This window comes from Dermacentor silvarum, chromosome 2, assembly GCF_013339745.2.
Source record: "Dermacentor silvarum isolate Dsil-2018 chromosome 2, BIME_Dsil_1.4, whole genome shotgun sequence".
Taxonomy (NCBI): Eukaryota; Metazoa; Arthropoda; class Arachnida; order Ixodida; family Ixodidae; genus Dermacentor; species Dermacentor silvarum.
This window is the reverse complement of record NC_051155.1, coordinates 206,754,698-206,777,782: the sequence shown is the minus strand read 5'-3', so window position 1 is coordinate 206,777,782 and position 23,085 is coordinate 206,754,698. Positions and strand designations below refer to the sequence as shown.

Below are 23,085 nucleotides of genomic sequence, written 5' to 3'. Positions count from 1 at the left end.
ATACCGACAGTAGACAACTTGGAACTAGTAGTAGCTAGTAGACCATTTGGAACTTGGGTCACTGGATGAAAGATACAAACAGATCAACCTGTAAAGTACGAGGTAGACTTACCAAAGAATACTAATTGCATTACAAAACTAATTATATTCCGATGTAAATGACTTTCACGCTTCCTCGCCTGCCTAAGGCAGTCGACACTGCGATGTTGTGCTCTACGTTTTCATTTTTTAATAAACATTTTTTCCTTCTCCTCCTCCTCCTCTTCCTTTACAAACATGAAGATTCATTTAATACTGGGATTGTTTGCAACCGCGATAAGACGGACAACACAAATGTGAGCTCGACTTTAGAAAACATCTCGCAAGTAATAGCTGCAGTTCAAAGCTGGACAGGCGCTTCCAAGCTTTCCGGGCCACATCCAATCGGTGCGCATTTTGGCGACTGACGTCAACGCGAGGGCACGCGGCACGGGAAACGAGGAAGAAGAACAAGCGAAGTGGTGCGAAGCGGACGCTCCGCAAGACCTCTCCAGCCCCCAGGACGAACCCTCACGACGGAGGCAGCGCCGCCGGTGACGGTCGCTCGGCCGGGTGGCCGCTCCGCGGCTGGTCCCGAGACGACCGGCGCCGCGGGTGGCCCTTGGCCGACGCAACTCGAAAATTCGACCTCAGTCATGTGCATCGTGATGACCCTCGTAGTAATGTTCGCCCTGGTCGTGCTGCTCCAGACGCGCATGATCGACAACGCGTCCTTCCGCGACCTCATGGTCCTGCGCGGCGTCACCGCGGGGCGCAAGCGCACCGGCAAGTTCGACCTGCTCGAGCCGGACCCCGGCGAAGAGGGCGTCTCGAAGCCCGTCAACGCCACCGCCACTGCTGTCGCTGCTGCTGCTGCTGCTTCCGCTGCTGGGCCTGCCAGGAAGGCGGCCGCGAGACGGCGACCGCCGTCCGGAAGCTACCTTCCCAAGCGGGTGTTTGACAACGAGGAGGTAAAGGCCACCCTCGTTTCTTGAGACCGTTTTGTTGTCTTCATAATCCGTAGGTACATGTCCTGGCGTAGTTTCGAAGGTTACATGGTAACTGCTTAGATATTGCTCGTTTCTTGAGACCGATTTCTTGTCTTCATCCGTAGGCACAGGTCCGGGCGTAGTTGAGATGGCTACATGGTAATTGCTTAGACGGCCACATAGGCACCTCCACGCAAACCAGAGAGGTTTTTAAAAAAATTGCCCAGCTTAACTCAGGCGAGCACACAGCTACCTCGAACGTCTGTCACGCTCTGAACCAGAGAGTTTCTTACAAAGATTACTAGAGGGAACTATGGCACTGGTGTCTAGAAATCTGCAAGCATGGCGGTTCAGCCAGAGATGCACGCTATTCTGGCCACTGTCGAATTCCCCCATATTGCCTAATTAGCAATCTTGTGAACATTGATAGGCCCCGAGGACAGCTATGGCCTCTCTGATTAGCTCAAAACTCCACCAATAGAGAATTTGACAATATCGCAAAATTTGACAGTTTCTGAAACAGAACCACAGCGTGGGAATGATGGACTGGCCTAAACCACGTTCTTCCGGCTTAAAACGAGCTTGCGACTTTGCGTATTGATCATTTTCAACAAGACGTTGCGTTAGAAATGCAACAATTTGCGATAATTATGCCGTCTTACTGCCTTCTGCGTTTAGAAATATTGGTCTGCTACAAATTTTGCAGTAATCAAGGCAGATGAAGCGTATTAAATAAATCCACGTGAACGTCTGAAACCGCAAGCACGAAGATTAGACAAATCCATGTACTAGCCATCATTTTCATGGTGGCTAGTTTAAGCTCGGAACCAGCATGCAGACTACTCGCCTACGTGTATCCCAGACTACACAAAGGCTTGCTGCCGCACAATATGAAGAGCACTCCTACAATGGCCGCCAGCGATTAGATAATAATTTCAAAGACTTGATTGTATTGGTAAATATAGTTATGTGAAGCTCTTGAACGTCTGAAGCCCTTAGAACGTATTCGGAATCGACATCGCAAGGTTTTTGAGCCCAGGTTATCAAAACCTGTTAAGTCCGCTTAATGTTTCTGACACGAATAAACACTTCGATACAAGTCAACTGATGTTACAGGTGCAAGACGTTGCGATTAAACCATATTATTACTTATGTCCACCAATAGTTTTTTTTTTTTTCACTTACGGAACTATGCAATATTTACTTAGCAGCAAATAATAAGCGTTGCAAGAACAGTTGCCTTCAACCTCTTGACGTCTGATGAATTATCGATAGGCATTTACAAAATGCATTAGTCGAAGGCTTAACCACGGTGAAAAAAGTGTGCAGATCTATGCAATGCGCATGTTGGAACCTGTGTGAAGCGAAGCTATAGTGAAGGCGTAATTAAATGGTGTACAACTAATTGCAATGCGTACAGTTGTGCTTATTATCATGATATGCAACGCGTAATCTCACACAATGTTTATTTCATGCAGCACATAGGACGCAGCTTTAATCTCACGGAACGTTTATGTTTATACACAACGCCGCTCACAAGCTATGTCGAAATGAAAACACCGTCAGGCGGATAACAGTGGGATATGTCTACGCGGCTTTATTACTATGGCAACCGCGATGTATGGCGCTCGTCGAGGTAATAATAGTGATGACAGGCGGACGCACTACGAATTACGACACGTATTTACATTTATATAAACATCCACGTCATTTACATCTACATTCAAGGACTCTGCACACTTTGTGTCACAGATAGCCGGCAGCACATACCAAGTTGACCAAGAATAGGGTAGCCGAAATATAAAAAGTTAACGAAATCAAGGAAGCCATTGAATACCATGCGCTATTCTACTAAAATGTGTGTGCACTTTAAGTGTAGCTATATGATCCGATATTAAATGTACAGTAGTTATTTCGTGATTGATTGCTTTATTAGTCAGAAAGCAGGTGCGTTCGCTCGTACTACATTGTCGGTCAATGTACGTGCAGTATACACAATCGTGCACAGACATTGGCACAACCACAAGCAAAACCTGGTGATGAAAGCTTTGCTTAAAGGACGGCGAATTTTGTCCCGCGGATACACTGTCATTCAAGCATCGTTCACACCACAGTGTTGTGCATAAAGATGAATATAACGATCATCAATAGCTACATCTGAGTTGGAGAGACATACTGAACATTTTATTGTGCAATTGACACTGATACACGCTAATATGTACTAGAAATTGTCTCAAAGACTTCTCAAAGCAACACTTAGAAGTTATTTGAGCTAGTGTATTATTGCCAGCAAGGTGCGTTGAAAGGTGCGTGGAAAAGCTTAAGTCATGTGTTTTTACACAGCCATTAATGACTAGACCTTCTTACTCGTGTAGAAATCTTAGCTAAACGTCTACAATGATGAATGAAGGAAACTTAGTTTGCGTCATACGTGTAAACATGGATACTGTTATCAGTGAGCTTTAAGCTGTCTTTATTTACTTTCGCTTCAGGTAGTTGCCAAGGACGCCGCCATCGAAATTGTCTCCGAATACGCCGATCTCCCATCCACGCTGTTGCCCGAGAGTGCGTTGAGCCGCACGGCACGATCCATCTGCATGGTTCATGGTAGCCGAAGCGGCAGCAACAGGCGTACCCACCCGCGGACCTGCAACTGGACAGAACTGCAGCCGAGCGACCTACCAACGCACCTGTGCACAGACATCGTGTACTGCTGCTTCGGCCTTGACCAGTTCTTCAACGTGACCACGACGCCAGAGACGCTGCGTCTCGTACGAAACCTGCCACGAAAAACGGAGGTCACCCGATTCTGGCTTGCCGTTGGCGATGGCGAAGCCTCCAACGGCAAGTTCTCGGTGGCTTGCCGCGACGAAAAATCGGCCCTCACACTCGCCATGAACATCCTCAGCTGGCTGAAGGCACATGACTTCGGCGGCGTCTTCCTGTACTGGACGTACCCGTCTCTGCAGGAGACCCAGCTGCACGTCAAGCTGCTGAAGCTGATGAAAGAGCTGTACAAGCTGACGGGCAAATTGGTCGGCGCAGTCGTACCGTACGAGCAGCAGTTGCGAGAGCACTTTGATATGCCGGCCTTGGTTGCTCTTCTCGCCCCGTACAGCATCCTCGTGACGCCACCAGTGACGGCCGCCCAGCAGCCTTCGTTTGCGAGGACCTTCGCGCCATTCAAGGTGGACTTTCTATACAAGTACAACCGCATCCTCTGGGAGACCAAGGACAACATCCTTCGCAAGGACGGCAGGTACCATCTCTGCTACATGACGTCCCTTGCCGGCTGGTCCTTCACCATGGCTCGTACTACAAACAGAAGCGACGCCGGAAATATGGCTCTGGGTCCCGGAAAGGCGTTTCCTGGATCGGGACAAGCTGGCCGCCTGGCGTTCGATGACGTGTGCAAGGCCACGTACGAAATCGAAGATGACACCAAGTACAGCGTGGTTGCGATCAGTGGTAGGGACTTTGTGGCCTACATGAATCCCAGGATGTACCGGAAGGTGCTGTATGCCCTTGCAAACGCTACAAAACATGGCGGCTGCTTCGGCATTTGGGACATGAACTGGGACGACTACTGCGGTTTCTGCGGTTTGGGCAAGTTCCCTTTCAGCGGCGTCCTTTACAACGCCCTGTTCGAATCCGGCCGGGTGAAATAAAAGAACCCAGCTCCCGCAGCGGCTCTGGTCATGTGTTTTATGCTGAATATTAGAAATTCTGTCATGTACAGAGCGGATCATTACTGTCTAAAGCACCATAATAGCACGCGCTGCAAGAAAAAAAGCAAACTTGTTTCAACTAATGGTACTAAAGGAGCATTCAAGCCCATTTATCATAATGTATCAATGGCACTTGCCCTCTAGCACTTTAGTGAAAGTGACATGCGCTGTACTAAATTATTGCACGTAGTCTCAATGGTGGCGCAAACGTCTGTACGTTATATCTTCTCGAGAGATTGCGATTCACCAACAAGGGTATTCCACGTTTTCCCTCTAATCGTCACAGACGTAACACAAGTACGTTTGCTGTCCTTAAGAGATTACTTTTAAGGTTCCAGCATAGTGATGCTGTGACCAAAAGAAAATGTGTCTTACCTCTATACTACTAGATTCAAAAGACTGGTCATGGCACAATTTTCAAAATAAGCGAATTGAGCGAGGATGGTTTAATGCATACCAATGCACGGATAGTACACCACTCCATGCGATGATTAACGACGCAAGGCGACAAAATTACAATGACTCGCGCTCTTCGAAGTTGCCACAACCGACTGATTTCGCGGGTCTCGAAGCTTTTCACCCGCGAGTCTTCTTCATGCGTCATTGATACGGCCTGAAATTCTCGCACCGAAACGTGACATCCGTGATCACGAATTCACAAAACAAACGAAGCGTCGTCTACAGCACCTTGTCAGGGAGTTCTCGTGTCTCGACAGACATTGGCGCCCATCCAAGGCCGAGTTTCTTCTTCAGCCACTTGATGAACCAGGACGTTTCGTCTAAATTCCCTCGCTCGTCTGGGACGCTCTGCAGAACCACGCCACCGGTCGACAGTTTCTCGTTCACGACGTCGACTGCTCGCGTTGCTCTCGTTGAGTGACCGCGTTGCCAAGAAGAACTCGTCTTCCACGACACCAGCGATTGTACGTTTCTAGGTCACCGTAGCCGTCGTCGCTAACCTCTCCTCTTTCAGTGTCGTTGAGCGCGGACCCACCTCGGTGCCGGCCGGACCCTTGGTGCTGCCTGGTGAGGCGCTGTTGTGCGGCAAGTCTTAAGGCCGTCTCCTCGCTGTGCTTGCGCAGCCACACGTGCATGACGAGTACGATGAGCGTGAACATGGTGGCGACGTAGAAGACGACGGCCGGGTTCTGGCCCACCGAGGCTCCCAGGGGCGTTCGGCCCCGCAGCACGCCTAGCATGGCGCTGCGCTGACGCCGTTGGCGCTGCCCGGCCCACTGCAACCACTTTCTGCCAGCAGAAAGTAGTGCAAGCTTGCTGTACACAACCACAGTTTCGAATCTTCAGCCACCTTATAGAGAAATATTTGATGTATTTATATTTGTATTAACAGGCGGAGCAGATATATTAGCATGAATCAACGTGCTCTAGCCTGCTACTAAACGTGAATGAAAGGTTAAAGGAAGAGAACATTATGAAGAAATTTGAGGAGAGCGGAAAGAACGACTGCGAGTTATGTGCACAGCGCAGGGCTTTTCTATAAGCTGCGAGTTAAGCCCGGTGTCATACAAGAGGCCTTAGGCGTACGCGATGTCTTTTTGTGACCGTGGAGAAAAAACAGTGTCCTGGGACAATGGTTTTATACGATAGAAAATCTTGTTCTCAGATAGTTGATAGTTGGAGGTCGCCTCCAGTCGTCTATGAAACAGGTGTAGCGGAGGGAAGCAGACGTCGCAAGTGCTATTGGTTTAAGTTAAAAGAAAAAGAAGCTTTACAGGCAGTGCAGCTGTTGTGGGGTATATAATTGAATCAGAGCGATTTCCTTGCTAAATTCTTGAATGTTATTTGACTTCATTCCTTTAGCCATTCAAGATTTCTCAAAAGTGATCCCTTTTATACTCCGATAATTTTTTTCTTAAATCACCCGTTTCTTGGCCAATCCCCCATAGTGGGTATGAGCCACTCTCGAAGGCAAGCAAACTAGCAAGCAGAACCAACACTACAGGAAACTGCGTATCGGAAGGCGAAATACACCGTCTCTGCCAGGCTACAACCTTTTCTTGTTTCATGCTGTTGTTTCGGGTATTTAAAAAAAATAAAGAGGTCTGCGCAACTTTCAATAGGTATACAACGTAATGGCCAGTCGACAGTTGTCAAGCTTCACGTTGAAGTGATGACACATTGATTATGCCGACATCAAAGTGTTTTAAGCCGACAGCGTCATGGTCCTGAACTACTATCGCAATCACATGTGGCCAGCAGAGATTCTCGGGCCGACGCTTCAATAATGATGGTGATAGTGATGGCAGCCCTACCCGAATAGGCCAAGGATTTGTAACAAAAATATTAATCCTAAATACAAAAACGCGTGTGACATTCACTTTCTTTCGGTGATGATTACAGTGATGCTCACCTCAAGAAATGGCAAAAGGATACTGTGAAATGTAGGCTATGAAGTGGGTAGTAGAAGGCGAAAACAGAGAGATACATGAAAATACCGAGATGGCTGATCGTGAGTGACATAAAGGATGTGTAATAGACTAGTATATATATATATATATCGCAGAAGAGCAAAGAGAGAATGGGAGAAAGGCGTAACCAGAAATTTAAACGCATATGTCTAAATGCCGTTTTTTATTTTCGTTTTAGAAATTTCCCGCGGTACTCAAGACAACGCTGGACTTCTTCCTCCTCATTTGCTTTATGGTGATGATAATTATTATTAGAATAATCAAACAGTGCCCCTACCTCATTTATCTCTACTATGTTTTCCAACCCACAGTAGGGAATGAGCCAATAATTGGGTGGTTAGAAAAAAAATACACTTCACAGATAGTGATAAACACAGTAATTATACGAGAATGTAGAAGGAAGATCCTAGAAAGGAAATAATTGTACGTGAGAGAGAGAGAGAGAGAGATCCTTTAATGAGTGCTGGAGATGTTTCCCTGGCCATACGCATGGCGTCCTATACCCTGGAGATGGGATTGACCGACTAATATACATTACGCATACATATACAACCTGCACAAGCTTAACAAGTACAAGCATTGAGCATCCAGAGCGCCCTGCTCAATAGTACGTGACTGAGTAGAGACAGCTGTTGTTGTTGTTGTTGTTGTTCCTCAGTGACTTGGCGTAACCAACTCTGGGAGATTGACTATGAATCGGGCGGCACAAGGGTTCAGAAGATATTCCTAGTTCTTAGGAATATAACTACAATCAAAAGTGGTAACTGGAACTGTTGCAAATTAAAATTTACCTGATATAGATACGAAATCTATTGTATCTACATATTACTAAATCTAAAATGTGAATTACAAAAATAAACGAAGCGGTAATTTTTAGGATTTATTTCTGTTTGTCTCGCACAGAAAACTGCAGAAAGCATATCCACATTGAGTAATCAGACCAGACGAACAGTCAACAGAACTAGCGCTCGCGCTTCGTCGACGTCGTCAGAGCGCAGTGGACGGAAGCGTCATTTATTTAACAAGAAAGAAATTAAAGTAGGGAGAGAGCGTGACGTTACAGCGATCCAATGCGACCAAAAATTGATTGCCTTTTGATATTTCTGATAACGTTTCGCAGAAATCGGCGAAAGTTGCAGTTTGTAGAACTACATCATTGAAGACAGCAGCTGCCGTATAGAACCATTTCTTGTCATCATTTCCGCGTGTTATTTCCATCGGTTGCATTTTTTCTAATTAAACATTATCTCTCGCTCTTTCTCTCTCTCGGGTTCGATACTGGGTATGGTGCTTTCTGTGCTTCGAATTGGTATGTTTCACTTCATCGTCATCTGAATAGAAGATAGTGAAAATGTTCTGCTAACAGGTCACGGATGGGCAGCTTCAGCGCAGACAGCTGTATGAAAGCTGTATACGTGCATGCACGTGCGCGCACGTGTGTGTGTGTGTGTGTGTGTGTGTGTGTGTGTGTGTGTGTGTGTGTGTGTGTGTGTGTGTGTGTGTGTGTGTGTGTGTGTGTGTGTGTGTGTGTGTGTGTGTGTGTGTGTGTGTGTGTGTGTGTGTGTGTGTGTGTGTGTGTGTGTGTGTGTGTGTGTGTGTGTGTGTGTGTGTGTGTGTGTGTGTGTGTGTGTGTGTGTGTGTGTGTGTGTGTGTGTGTGGTGTGTGTGTGTGTGTGTGTGTGTGTGTGTGTGTGTGTGTGTGTGTGTGTGTGTGTGTGTGTGTGTGTGTGTGTGTGTGTGTGTGTGTGTGTGTGTGTGTGTGTGTGTGTGTGTGTGTGTGTGTGTGTGTGTGTGTGTGTGTGTGTGTGTGTGTGTGTGTGTGTGTGTGTGTGTGTGTGTGTGTGTGTGTGTGTGTGTGTGTGTGTGTGTGTGTGTGTGTGTGTGTGTGTGTGTGTGTGTGTGTGTGTGTGTGTGTGTGTGTGTGTGTGTGTGTGTGTGTGTGTGTGTGTGTGTGTGTGTGTGTGTGTACATATGTGCGTACGTGCAAGTCTGCTTGGGCGTGCGTTAGTTCGCATGTGCGCGCTCACTTTAAATTGCATAACGGTACAAGACGCTCGCGATCGGGCGGGAGGGCTGAATAGAAGAAGAAAAAGGAATACAGACATTGGAGTATGCGCATCCAGAATTCAGGCAGAATAGCGGTTCCCATAGGAACAAGTTATAGCGAATCAACAAGGTCTGCACGGCCGAAATGCGCACGAAAGGCAACGTGTGAGTAACTCAGGGGGAAACCAAAACAAAAAAAAAAAAAGAATGGAGAAGACAGGTAATCTTAAAGTCAAAAGGAAACGAACCACCGAGCGGACGCGACCATCATCGTCAACGACGCCGGAGACGAGAAACAGGCGGCAACGCGGACACATCCAAAACGAACAAGTGATTGATGAATCTCGAAAAGTCGTGCGTTCCCGCGTCGGGGAGCGCGAAAGGAATAACTCTCCGCGGCGCCGCCCGCGTGCGACTGGCTCGTTGCTTGCTGCCGACGCGCCGCACCTCTTTTATAAACAACTAGCGCACACGCATCGCCAGCGAAACAAAGCAAACACGAAGAAAGAAGGGGAAAAAAACGAAGCGCAACACACACCGGGTAGGGACCGGTGAATTGGCGAGATGAAACAAGATGCAGCACGGACCCACGCACCGTACACGGAGTCGAGCCTTTTTGTCAAGCTGAGGCTCGTTTCGAGAAAAGAAGACACAAGATATGTTTGAAGACGCTCCGGAGAGAGCCCTCTTCGCAACCGGCGACAACTTCGATGTGAAACGAGCGCAGCGCGCAGCTCCATGGGACATCGCACTCGAGTGTTTTTTTTTTTTTTCTCCCGGGCTCCCCGGGCGAGCGGGGTTCGGTCGCTTCGAGCTTGCAGTCACACGGGCGCCTGCCGAAGTTTACGCTGTAGAGGTACGACTGCGAGGAACCCTGCCGGAACTGAAGTTCATTTCTTTTAGGAAGAAAGACGAAGTGCAAAAAAAATAGGTGGATATAAGTCTGAAGAGGTCTCACTTAACCCTCAATACTGCGGACGGTGGTAAGATGTACCCTATACACGCAGTAGCTTGACGTATAAAAGACCAGCAACCACAAAAAGCGTGACACTATGCGGGGTACTAGGAAGCCGACAACACCGTGGTGCCTAATTTTTCAAAAACAATCCCTTGTGCGAAAGACGGCGCTTGCATGGACGCGCGATTCAGGAACTCCGGCCGCTCACATGGAAGTTCAAGGAAATTAAACTACTATGATGTTTGTGCTAACCCGACAAGGAAAGCGAAAGTGGAGATACAGCGTGACGTTACAGCCACTCAGCTTGCCCCACAAATGCATTGTTTATTTTAAAATATTTTAGTGAACTTTCGCAGAGATCGGCGAACATTACAGTTTAAAGAATTACAGATTGCAGGTTCGCTTTAGCACCGTTCTTTCTCCGGCATTTCCCGGCTAGTTTGCTTTTTGTTTTGCTTCTTCTTTTTTCAACACAATTACAGCTGCGGCTTGAATAAAATTTTCGTGTAGATTTCACAAGCGTGGCCGCAGTATAAACACAGTTTAATTCTTTGAAATGTAATAACGAAAGTGCATTTCTATCACAACATGCTGTATATACGTAGACATAGGCATACCCCATCGTGTATTATGCACTGCAGAAGTTTGAATGCGGTGTTTTCGTGTACCCTTTCAGATTGGTGACCTGTCATCCATTTTAGCTCGCAAGCTTTCTTTCGCCTTACAATTTTCTTTTTCTCTCTTTCTGTCTTTTCTTTCCTTGTGTCAAAAGAAAAATACAAAGTAAATAATTCCTAGTGGTTTCCTCAATTTTAATATATTCCTTCTCTTAAGGCACTACAACGCAAAAAAGGAAAGTGCCAAAAAAATGCACAGTTTTATTCAAAAGGAAGAAAGTGTATGAGCGCGTTCGCGCAGGGTACTTTAGGACAGGTGATTAGTATTATGTGGAATTAGGTGGAGGGAGCATAACTTTTGTTTTCGCCATCCAGGCCTTATTAATGCCAGGAGTTGCACCGATCACTACATGTTGCAGCCTCGGAGCGTTATTTCTCCGTCGATCACTTTCGGAGATATCTCTTACGGGACCCGCTAATCGGCTAAACCAGCGAGCGATCCAGATAAACCAGCGGCCTAACCCAGCCCTCCGTCGCTTAAGTGACACTTCGAGCCCGACTCCACGTCAAGCAAACGTGAAGGTATCCCCAAATGTTATCGACCGAAAATACGGCCTCTGAACTCCAGCAACACACATCACATCCAACCAGCCATTGTGACATCGCGCTTGTGGACAACGCAAATTCAAGAAAGGACACAGAAAGACGCTACGAGTATACAAGCGTTGTCCTCGTCATGTCTTGCTCCGTCCTGTGCCCCCGCGTATTACCCACGATCCATGGTAAGTCATCAACTAGGCCACTTCGTCATGCTTCGTGACATCATTCCACATGGAATGTGATCTAAGTGAAATGGCAGTGTTATCTGACAAAACAAACAGTCATCCAAAAGAGCATCAATGTGGTACTGTAGTTATATTTGCTACTGATAGAGTCACAATAGAAATGTTCGTCGAGACGTCCCGTAAGTGGTTAGCAGACTTTCATTTCGAAGCTATCGATCGCGTTATTGGTTACTTGAATTGTGTTATCTAAAAATGAATGAAGGAATGTAACCTTCATATCCACATGAAAAGAAGCGTTCAGTTATGCATGCACGCGTTCACCTCCTTTCTACGTCATCGTCCAGAACAATTTACGCAACGGCGCAATATCAAATGAAAGAACATGTTTTTATCCTCATCTCGAGAGTTTTTCTGTGGAGCTCCTGACTCCAAACAACTGCCGCTCAAGTACAGCCTAACGGAAAATCTGCAGTAATGGAAAAGGTCGCAGAGCTGCAGTGGGATTGTACAGTAACTTGGATAACTACGTATTCCGGAAACGTACTCCACGCTTACGCTTGGGCGTGAGGATCCTTACATCTGCTGGAAACTTTTTACGTTCTCCATCTGGTTTCAGCTGCAATATCCTTTTCAATGGAACATGTGTGCTCCTCAGAAACCCACATGTTGCTATCAGTTCCTCATTTTCCGCGCTGCTTCAGAGCCGTTTAATCTGTCGCCCACGCATTCTGCCGCAAAATTAGCTTTAGTCGGAAGCTGGAAAGCGAGCCTGTTGTACGCTCGAAGACGCGGTAACAAAACAAAGGGACGAAGGATCTCAGAACGCGTGGTGGGTGTTGGTGGGGGGGGGGGGGGGGGGGGGGCAGTGATGCCGAAATTCGCCCGGTGTTTCGTCGGTGCCGTGGTCCCCTGCCGACTCTGTGTAATAAATCATTCGCAACGTTTTTCGTCGGTTCGTCGCGCCTTGTCCCCCCTATAACGCTCTCGCTCTGTGTGTGTATATAACTGCGCGCTGTGTAGTTTTCTCGCATCATCCCCGCAGCACCTATAACGCTCCTTCCGGGGCCACGCACCTTCGCTGCGTCGTTCTGCCTCCTTCTGTGCTTTCTTTCTCCGGGTCTTCTGTCTCTCCGGGGCGACGCACCCCACCGAGTAAACGGTTTCTTCGCAGAAAACAGCGAACGTGACGCCGCATCCTCAACGTTTATTTCCCGACGCGAGCCGACTCCCCGGGCGCAGGCGCGACGTGTTCAGAAAGACGCGGCTTCTTAGCGCGACGCGCCTGCCGCTTGCTTCGACTTCGAGGCGGCTGGAAAGCCTCCGCCAAGGCAGCCAGCTTCCTGAGGTAGACGCCTTAGAGACCAATGGCGAATTTTTCGACTACCTTCGAACGAGTAGCGTGAAAAACTTGCCCTGTAGAATAAGATAGTCAGATTAGTTTCGATGATAGCTGAATAGAAAGAAAATGTTGTTTGGAGAGGTTAGCCTATAGCGACAGGCTTGGCGTGGTACTCAAGTTGAGACGGTGACAAAATAAGGAAAGAGAGCGAGTTAAAAAACAAGAGGAATCATACAGGAACTACAAACTCGTACACGCGCACAAAATGAGCTCACACAAAAGTTATTTGCAGAGCCTCATTTGAGACCTCTATCCGGAAGGAATATACCACAAACCAGAGGTAGACGAACATGATCGTTTTCTAATACGAATCAAATACAAATAGTAAGTATCGAATATCGAATGAAAAATTGAATAGTCATGCACAGACGCATACATTTGTGGCAAAAGAAATTTAATTTTTATATATTCATGTACCATGCCTGTACTGACAAGTGAAAAACATCGTCGGCCCTTCCATTCCGTGAAGATGGTAAACCAGCGAAACTGAAACGTGCGATCCCGGTGCTTATCACTTGATTAATACCGAGGGTTCATTAAAGTATTTCTCAATCATGAGATTACACACGCGTTCGGCTGCGACCGAGAGAACAACGTCACTGACGGTATTATGCCCGCAGTCCGACGTTGTTGCTTGCGTTCGATGTCTCAAGTTTGCTTGGCGGCCTGGTTAACAGCATTCGCCCGCCATTGCCACTTGCGATTCTTGGAAATTGCATCGCTTCAAGATCTGTCCATTACGTAAGACACTGAATGGCTCATACCCAAGTAAACGCGGCCTCCCCATTACGACCTCCCCTCAGGAGCCCCGACAGGGCCCTTCAATACCAGGACGTCCAGAAGGCCCAGCTGGTGGCTGGCGAGCTCCGACTCCCAGTCCCCACATGGGCGGAGCCACCGGGCCGACCCCCGTAAGGGGTGTCCAGGCCCTTTCAGGACCTTTAATAAAGTTAATTCTCTATCTCTACGCTGGAATGATGAGTGGCAACGCAGCCAGCTGTGAAAGACGACGACGACGACGAACGCGGGAGCAGTGGTAGGAGCGCGTGCCTAGCACGAGCACGAGCGCAACCCGAGAAGCGCCAACGAGCCAGCTGCGGAAGAAGAGGATCACTCTCGAGCCAATGATAATTATGATAGTTTTCTGTACACATGCATATTTTTAACAAGTTTTTAATTAAGCAAGAACATGTAGCCCCGTGTCAGCAGAAAATCCGGCGTCGGCAACCGGCGTGTGATCGCGAGTGGCGGAGAAAATCATCCAACCACATCCACCGAGCAGGCCCTCCACGTCATGCAAGGTTTTGGTGAAGAAAAATTGAGTTTCTCACAGTGAAATCCGTCAGAAAAATGATAAAGTACGACTTTACCATTCGGCGTAAAGTCGTACTCAACATCAATAGTGCCTCGTGTAAGCGACATTCAGCCGAATGCAATGAGATTACTGAATAAGTTAGCCCTACAGCTTATTATATAGTAACTAACACAATAACATTACATATAGCAGAAGAGGTTAGCCCATAGCTATAAGTTTGGCGTGGTAATCCGAGCATTGATGATGACGGGGGAAAAAGCACATGTATGTGCACGCCAAGAAGAAGAACGTAAACTTTATTATCAAATCGATAAGATTTGAGTCCGGCGTATTTTTAGTGGGTCTGGGCACCCGCCGCGGACGCGGTTCCGAGACCTTGTCTCGAAGCGGCTTCCTCGGCTCGCTGGACGGCCCAGAGCTGTACTGTCAGGTTCGAGCTGAGCAGTGCGGTCTTCCAACGCGAGCGGAGGCTGGCGGTGGAAGAGACGGAGGTGTCGGCACTGCCCGAATTGTTTGTTATGCCCTGACATTGCCCATAACATGTGATTAAGTGTGGCAACCTCGCCACAGTATGTGCATCTGTTTGTAGTGTACATGTCTGGATACATGGCGTGCATGAGTCTTGGGTTTATGTAAGAATCAGTTTGTAATTGCCTGTAGTGTACTGCTTGCGCCCTGTCTAACCTAGCGTGAGGGAATGGGTATACGCGCCTCTGTAACTGGTAGTGTGTCGTGATGTCGTGGAACCTGGTCAAACGATCCTCCCACGCCCAGACGTTTGCAGTACCCCGCGGGGGCTCTTCCTCCGATGATGCTCGGTGAGTGAGGCCTCGAGCAACGCGGTGAGCCGCTTCGTTGGGGGTGCTCAGTCCAGTGTGTGCCGGGATCCAAAGCAAGTGCCTTCGGTTACCGGCGTCGGCCTCTCCCTGGTGTATGGGATGTCGCTTAAGTATGTGATACGCCTCTTGCGATATGCGCCCATTTGAAAAATTGCGAATTGCCGTTTGCGAATCGCAGATCACGTATGTAGCCTTGGTTTGTGTAAGGGCCAGTGCTATGGGCGCTTCCTCTGCCGCTTCGGCTTATGTCGTGTTCATGGTGACGCTCGTGAGGTGGTTACCTCGGTGGCTAGTAACTGCAGCCACGAAACTCTTCCTGTCTGGATAACGGGCTGCGTCGGTGAAGACTGCCTCCTTGTCGTTGGAGTAACTTTGGTTCATGTGTTGTGCCCTGGCTTTACGTCTCCCCGTGTGGTGTTGGGGGTGCATGTTGCGAGGCAATGGGGGCACGTATAGTTGCTCGCGCATGGTTCTTGGCATTTCCACTTTGATGCCGTGCTGCGTGTGGTATGTAATGCCGAGCTTTCGAGCACGTGCCTGCCCGAGCGCCAAAGGATTCACGAAAACACAGGATACTCAGGCCAATTCGTGAAACTTTACAAGGTCCTGGCAAGGGTGTTCGTAAAAATGTGGAGGCACTTGCGCTGTCATACATAGCTAACAAATGATTTACTGCTGCCCGTATCCTTCTAGGACATTTTGCTCGCTGTCGCGTTGACCAGCTCCTCTCATCGCCGAAAATGTTTTTCGCACAAATGACTTTACGCTTCCGAGCTCTCGATTTGGATACTGTGGTGACTATAGCGATCAAAATACGTTATTTGTGGAAGTTTTTATTTCTCCTATTCTCGTAAACGAAAAACAACGTTCTCTTATACATCCAATATAGCTTCGGCAAAACAAGTGTCCTGTATTCGGCTTAATGGTGTCTACGAAAACGCCAAGCACGTCGCCGCACTTAACGGTCCAACTCTTTTCAGCCACAGCGCCCAGCGCATCACCAGACCAGCGTCATCAAACAATTTTGTAATGGTCAAAACCACGCTGCTTCCTGGATCCCAGACAGAACCATTAGGTCAGAAACAGGACATGCGACCTGAACCGAACCTAATTAAACCAGCTCTCAACGGTAAAACGCTATGTCAGCGATTACTAGCGCTGCTGACGACTATCTAATGTACGCAACAAATCACTCTTCAGGCGATAAAAAGCCAGTGGCGAGTGGATCCTGCAACACCAGCGATCTCACAGCGAAAATCATGTGGCTGTAAAATCATTAAAAGGTTCAGTGGCGGGGCGCTGAAAATATTGCCTGACCTACTTGTTTATTGAGCGGAACTTTGAGACTTTGAGATTATTGAGCGGCGTCGGCAAACAAGAGGTAGCAAGATACGTGTTTTTCATTCTTTTTTTTGTGCTTTTTTGTGGTGGCTCACTTTAAGTGACAGCATTGACTGTAGCTCAAGGATATAAGAGAGGACGTGAATTACCCTGTTAAGCCGAGCTATATCAAAGCAGTGCACGATAAATCATTGTAGATGTGTGTACATGCCGCTCAAAGGTTAAGTCGATCAGTATTGACTTCATCGAAACGTCTTATGCTTAATACGGACTATCGTTTGTTTTGGGGCTCGGTGACACTAACTTAAAGCGTTCGCGCACAGCTAATGGCGGTTATATTGCTGCTGGCACATAAACCAAAAGATCCGCATTTTGGTGAGCACGCTTCTGGCTGCTTGTATATACACAGAATATGATAACGGCGGCTTGTATGCTACCCCTTGTAATTTGTTGCTTAGTTGCCATTTCTTCGAACGTACAACACGCATGCTTCCAGCTTCCGACATTGTGCACGTAAGAAGAGGAGGAGGAGGAAAAGAAAGGAAAGGTAGGGAGGTCAACCAGACACCCGTCCGGTTTGCTACCCTACACAGGGGAAAGGGAGTTAAGGGATGAAAAGAAGGAAAGAGAGGGAGGGAGGGAAGAAGGTACTATGAGTGTGAATATGTGCGGTTGTCCATCATTTCACGCCTGCAATTGGTCACTGAAACCAATCGGTTTAATGAACCGTAGCAATGCCTGAGTCTCTTTGTAAGCCAGTGACGCGTGGGGCCATGGTCCAAGAACCTTTGTCTCTGAAAATGGTTTGCTATCTAATCAGTTTAACGCACTCCGAAGAACGTTGCGTTCGATTTTATGAAGATCAGAAAAGCACAGCACGTGTTCGATCGTCTCTTCACAGTTACACGTGTCACAGATAGGTTTGTCGGAGATTCCAATAAGGAAAGCGTAGGCTTGCGTAAAAGCCACCCTATAACCAGAGGCGGCACAGTAAAGTAGCGTCACGGCGGGAGAAGTGCGATTGAATCTGCAGCTTCAATGTAGACTCAAGCCGGTGGAGACCAGAGTTCGGGGCAATCGGGGTATTCTAAGTTGGAGTCTTGGTTTCAGCAAGTAAATGGAGACCCCTTGCAGCGTCTGTCCTTGACAAGGATTGGGAGTTGTCAGGGTTTCTTTTTGGACTGACCTGGCGGCATCATCAGCAAGGACATTACCCACCATACCATTACCGAAGCCATTGGAAGATGATGTCATGTCCTTTTATGAGGGCTTGATGGATAACTACTCTAGTCTCAAACACCAGTTGTTCATGGGTCTTGCGTTGTATGAGTGACTGCAGACTCCAAAGGGCTGCCTTGGAGTCATAAAAAACGACCCACTTTCCAGTTGTTGCTTGGGCAATGTAATTAGCAGCAGCATGTAGGGCGGTAAGTTCTGTTGCAGTAAAGGTCGTTATGTGGGACGATTTGAACTTCATTGTGACTTGTAAGGCTGGGATGATAACAGCGCCTCTGGGGCTGGTGTCTGAGACAGATCCATCGGCGTTATTTTCTTCATATGCCTCGTTCAGTATTCTCACAAATAAATGCCAAAGTGAAACCCAAATAGAAAAAATCGCATCAGCATAAGAAAACTCAGAGGTTCAGAAAATTGAGCATCACCGTCGATCATGTCGTGCGCAGTACGCCAGTTTTCGTCCAAGCTAAGCGCATCAAAGCTAAGCAGCCTTGGTCTCGGTCCGTCCTTGAACAGTTAAGGTGTCTGCGGAAAAATAGTTCCTAATCTAAGCCCCCTCCCATCACTTCCACCTATGAGCAAGCACCATTACATTCGAGGTGGTGCAATTAATCAATGCGTCTAGTTAGATCTTTGACGTGCCATATACTGTTGTTTTCAGGAGAAAACTAACTGAACCTTCGATTGAGACACCTCAGTATGAATCCTGAAGCTTTCGTTCTCCCGTTTGAATTGTCTATTCCGCGCTCGATTCGTCTACAATCGTAGACAGCTCGCATTCAGTACCGCGCTCGTGCACTCGCACTGTGAATGCGGCCTCGATCGACTGACAACAAATAACTCACGGTCACTGCAGCGCGCTGGGAAAGCAAAGCTAGCTCCGAAGGGCGTCGAAGATGGCTGCATATGCAAGGCACGGAATTTAGCAAAGAAAAACAGCCAGCAGCAGCGGCAGCGCCGCCATATATTCCCGTCGCAATCGCGCAAGAATATAGGCCGCCACGAAACGACTCTGCCTAAACGCCAGTGACAAACCGGCGCGGCGGCGTAAACGTTGGGCACAGAGCGAAGGAGCGGCGAGAATTGAGATAGCGAGTAGTGGCGCCACACAGAGCGATGGGACCGTGCCGTCTCTGCGCTGAAAGTACAAAAAAAAAAAAGCTGAGAGGAAATGGTGGGCGCTGATCGTGACTTGGTTGCAAACGGGCGAAGTCGCGAACGCAAACCGAAACACTGGGAGGCTCGGGGGAAGCGAAACAGCTTGCAAATTTTGTTTGCCTCCTGCTCTGTCTCAGCCGTCGTGGCCACCGAACAGAGTTCTTCAAAAAAAGATTTGACGTTCAGCGAAGGTGAAAGGGTCTTCCCTACCACGCTACTTTGAAAAAGAAAAAATAGTCATGTGCACGAATGTTGGCTAATGTCGTACGCTGTATGTGTCTGGGTCCATTTAATATCGTTTGGTCGTAAGAATAACACAAGAATTGGAGGTATATTAAAATAAGCACGTTCGTTTCCAATCTTGTTATGACATAAGCGGCAGCAGTAGTCTTAGAGTGCATCCAATATCACTGAACCAATCTCGTGGGAATGCAGACACACATTCAGGAGAACTTTGGCGTTAGAGTTACCATCATAAATGTTGTTCTTTTCGCGCTGTTTCAAGTAGTTACTTAAACCGCCCTTTCTTTCTTTGACAGATTAACATAAATCCATCTAAGTGTCATGACGAAACGATTACGCACGTTGCGGCCACGGTCATTCGGTGACATTAGTGACCGCATTCTTCACCGACTCATCACAGTAAAATCCTGGCAGGAAACCTTTTTAGCATGCTTGAATCCCTCAGGAAGCCCCTTTTTGGCGTCTGCTAATTTGCTAGTTGTGATGTAACTCAGTCGCAGTGGTGTGTCAAACTGATTCCTTGCCTTGTTCTAGGGAGCCTGCGGCTTCTATCGCAGATGATTGTCCACACAAGTCATAAAATAGTATTCCGTGTCAAAACTACCAGTTCATCCACAGGGAACGCTGAACGTTAACTGTCTTCTAATATTTTTGCACATAACCAATTAGGCCGTTGTATCAACACAGAAGAAACGTCCCAACGCAGTCCTTTCCGTTCCTGCCTATTTTAAGTCATTTTACGTCACGCATTCTCACATCCGAACTCTTTCTAGAGGCGAGCATAATCGCAATGAAAGAAAAAATTAAGAAAGACAGATTATCTCTAATGAAAAAAAAATAGGCAATAGGTTGCTGCAAGTGGGGTAGTTGTACCTGCTTTTACTTTGCTACGGCTACAAGCTACGTTACACCACTCCTCCAATTTATACGCCTTTAAATATGTCTATAAGCTGGACTATATAAGTACACCATAATGACTGAAACACGGCGCGCCCGAGCTAATTCTCAAGCTGCGCTCACCGACTGTATAACAACGACAAAAACAACAGCATCAAACATCGAGATGCGCGGCATCGTAATCTACAAATAAGAACGGCGCACGCACAGGGTGTTGTTCACCTAACGACGGTGGCCAACCACTCATCAAGTCGCTGGGAGAACCAAGTGCACAAAGCGTGCCCACGCCCGAAAGAAAAGAAAAAGAAATGGACCATTCGCGGGGCCTCCACGCAGTGTTATCGAGAAAGTGACACAGCTCACGGACTACGACGCCGCTTGGGTCGTTGCCGAGACTGCGTTAGCAGGCCTGGGTCAGGCCTGATTCGGGATACAGGACGCACCGCGCGCGCGGTCGCGGCCGTTACGGCGATAACGCGCCGGTAATTGCCTTGCCCGCGGCGTTTATTAATAAAGCTAAGCCTCGCCTCTTGCCCTCCGTATGGAAAGAAAAACCGTGGTCGTGGCGATGCGTATGGATTACCGAATCGCCCACGGGTGCGGTTGCTGCTGCTGCGGTTGCTGCTGCTGCGGCTCCTGCTGGGCCGCGGTCCTGCAATAATAATAATGATTGCGCGCTCACGGAGAGGCCTGACGACACGAATTCTGCGCTTGTCAACAAAGGCGAAAAGAATGGTCGTCGTCCGCTGGCGACGATGCTCTTTTGCTTCGCCCTGAGCCACTGCCCTGCGCGGCAACGTTCTTGCGAAGAAGAACAAAAACAAAAAAGAGACACTTAAGAAGAGAGTATACAGTAGTGGAGCTCTAGAATAAAGCGCCACTGCGCGGCCGGAATGCGGAAGAAGGCCCGTGTGCTCACGCTGGCGTGATCAAAACACGAATTGCGTTCTCGTATTTTGAAACAGCGCACCGTCTATTCTGTTCCATGGATGATTAATAAGAGCGCTTGCGTCGTGAGGGTGCATGTGTGTTTCTCCGACGTATATAGATTTCCTTCATTTAGGTGCAGCTCACGTGACGATTGCCGCTGTCGACGTAATGCAGCGGGAGTACGTACACACGGTTCCGGACGTTGCCATGAAAGACGGCTTCTTCACGAGGTCGGATGCTCAAAATAGAACAATGCAATTATATACAATGAGTCTATATCTCATGTTTATCAATTTGATGATGATTCTGTAAAGAGTATTTTGTACATGACCTCCATCTGCAGTCTCCCATTTCTGGTGGTGCGCTGCCCATGACACAGGCTCTTTGATCCACCCTCTCAAGTTGGAAGTTGCGTATAGGAGTAGCTTTTTGCACCTTAAGTGTGTGTGCTTTATTTATTTATTTGCTATTCTCTGATTGACTAGATTGATTGACTTATGTTTAATTGCACAAACAACAGAATGTGCTGCGTTGTTGCTCTAATATTTTCTATTTAATTAAGTACGAATGGCCATTATTTAATTACGAACAGGAAAATCTGAAATCTCACTTTTCAATTAAAGTCAGGGGATCAATATATATATATATATATATATATCAGCTTAATGAGAGCGTTTATCGTAACTATGTTCCAGCTTATGACAGAGAGCGGCGCAAAAGAAAAAAAGAAATCAAGTGTACAAATAAGAAGAAATTAGAGGTCAGGGTAAGGAAGGGGCGCTAACAACCTCCTTCAGAGGACGCTGCCACTAGGGCGGCTTTGCCTCATTAAAACTCATACTGCAAAAAAGCACGCTTGCAGGCGCTACGAGAATGGTGAGAACCCTCCGAATAATGACCGCGAGGCAAAAGTTTGCCGAACTTTAATTACGGACAAATAAATCCTAATTTGAACTTCACTCAGTGGTAAACGAAAGCCAGGTCCAGGTCTCGAACGCAGGGCACAAAGGCCAGCACAGAGGTGAAACTCAATTACTAGAATGCCCAGCCACCAAACTGCCGGAGAGATCAATCTAAACTCGAACTGAAGAAAACAATAATATACGGCAAAGAAGAGAAGACGCGACAAAAATAACACGTTTACCCTCTTGTCGGAAGCGTCCTGCGAACGCGGAAAACAAACGGTAGTCTTGCAAACTAGCTCCGGGTGATGTGACAAGCTTTTCTTCCTCACCTCAGCAGCCCCTCGCAAACTCTTCCTGATGTTCCAGAGCAGCAAACAAAGTGGAGGGTAGAACCGGTTTTGATTGTTTGCCGCCTTTAATTGAGTTACAAGCCTGACCACCTAACGTGGCTGCACATGCATTTTTGTTTGCTGATCTCTGAATGGAGGAACGCCGAGCATGTTTAAACACTCTTGTCTCCTCTGTTAACTTTTTCCATTTTTTCTTTCTTTCGTCTCTTACAGAAAACTACGCCGTATGCTTCAAATAGCGTGAAACGCACAATTCACAAAAAAATTAAAAGAAATATTTTTTTAGACGTAAACGTCTGAGCGCTGTGCATTATGAATGCACTAGCTATCGTTAAACCATGCCTTCCAAAACACGAATTTTCTTATTCTTTGCGCTATGTTAGTCGTATAGCTTTTTTTATCCCTTTCTCGGGAACACATTTATTTCCGGATTCGTCTGAAAACTTATGTCAACAGGGCACGAGTCTCCGTGGCGTAGCTACGGCTCTTAAATCTACAACCTCTGTTGACGCTCTATAATTAGCATCTGGACAAATAGCCTAAGAACCTTTCGGCCCGATTTCACAAATCTTCGTGCTCATAGCAACTCCTTGTCAATGTCCGGCCGCCTTCCATGACATGTTCGTTATCACTTCGCCCCTTCTTACGAATACTATAGCGCTTGAACCACATTTCGAATAAGAGATATATTCCTTGTCACTGATTCCTCATAACCAATGCATCATTCCCAGATGATTCACTCCTGCAAAAATAGCTGGCATGCTAGCACAAACTAGACGTGCCCTGCATGCAGTCGCGAAACAGCTCATGGCTCATTAGACGTTCTTGCATCATAGCACGACTTGACACGACCCCTTTCTCCGTATTATCATTAGCTATTATTCTTTATAATCTTCTCGCTTC

General features: G+C 47.3%; 1 protein-coding gene across 1 annotated transcript; it reads left to right on the top strand.

Annotated features, from left to right (window-relative positions):
• Positions 1–466: 466 nt before the first annotated feature.
• On the top strand, positions 467–4,687 carry LOC119442488 (oviduct-specific glycoprotein). The gene is made up of 2 exons (XM_037707388.2): positions 467–989; positions 3,500–4,687. The coding sequence occupies exons 1-2, from the start codon at positions 675–677 to the stop codon at positions 4,673–4,675; spliced, it is 1,491 nt and encodes a 496-aa protein (XP_037563316.1). The 5' UTR covers positions 467–674; the 3' UTR covers positions 4,676–4,687.
• Positions 4,688–23,085: the final 18,398 nt, after the last annotated feature.

Coding starts and splice junctions, on each gene's coding strand:
- LOC119442488 (XM_037707388.2), top strand. CDS start 675: ATGTGCATCGTGATGACCCTCGTAGTAATGTTCGCCCTGGTCGTGCTG. Junction 990..3,499: donor GGGTGTTTGACAACGAGGAG/GTAAAGGCCACC, acceptor CTTTCGCTTCAG/GTAGTTGCCAAGGACGCCGC.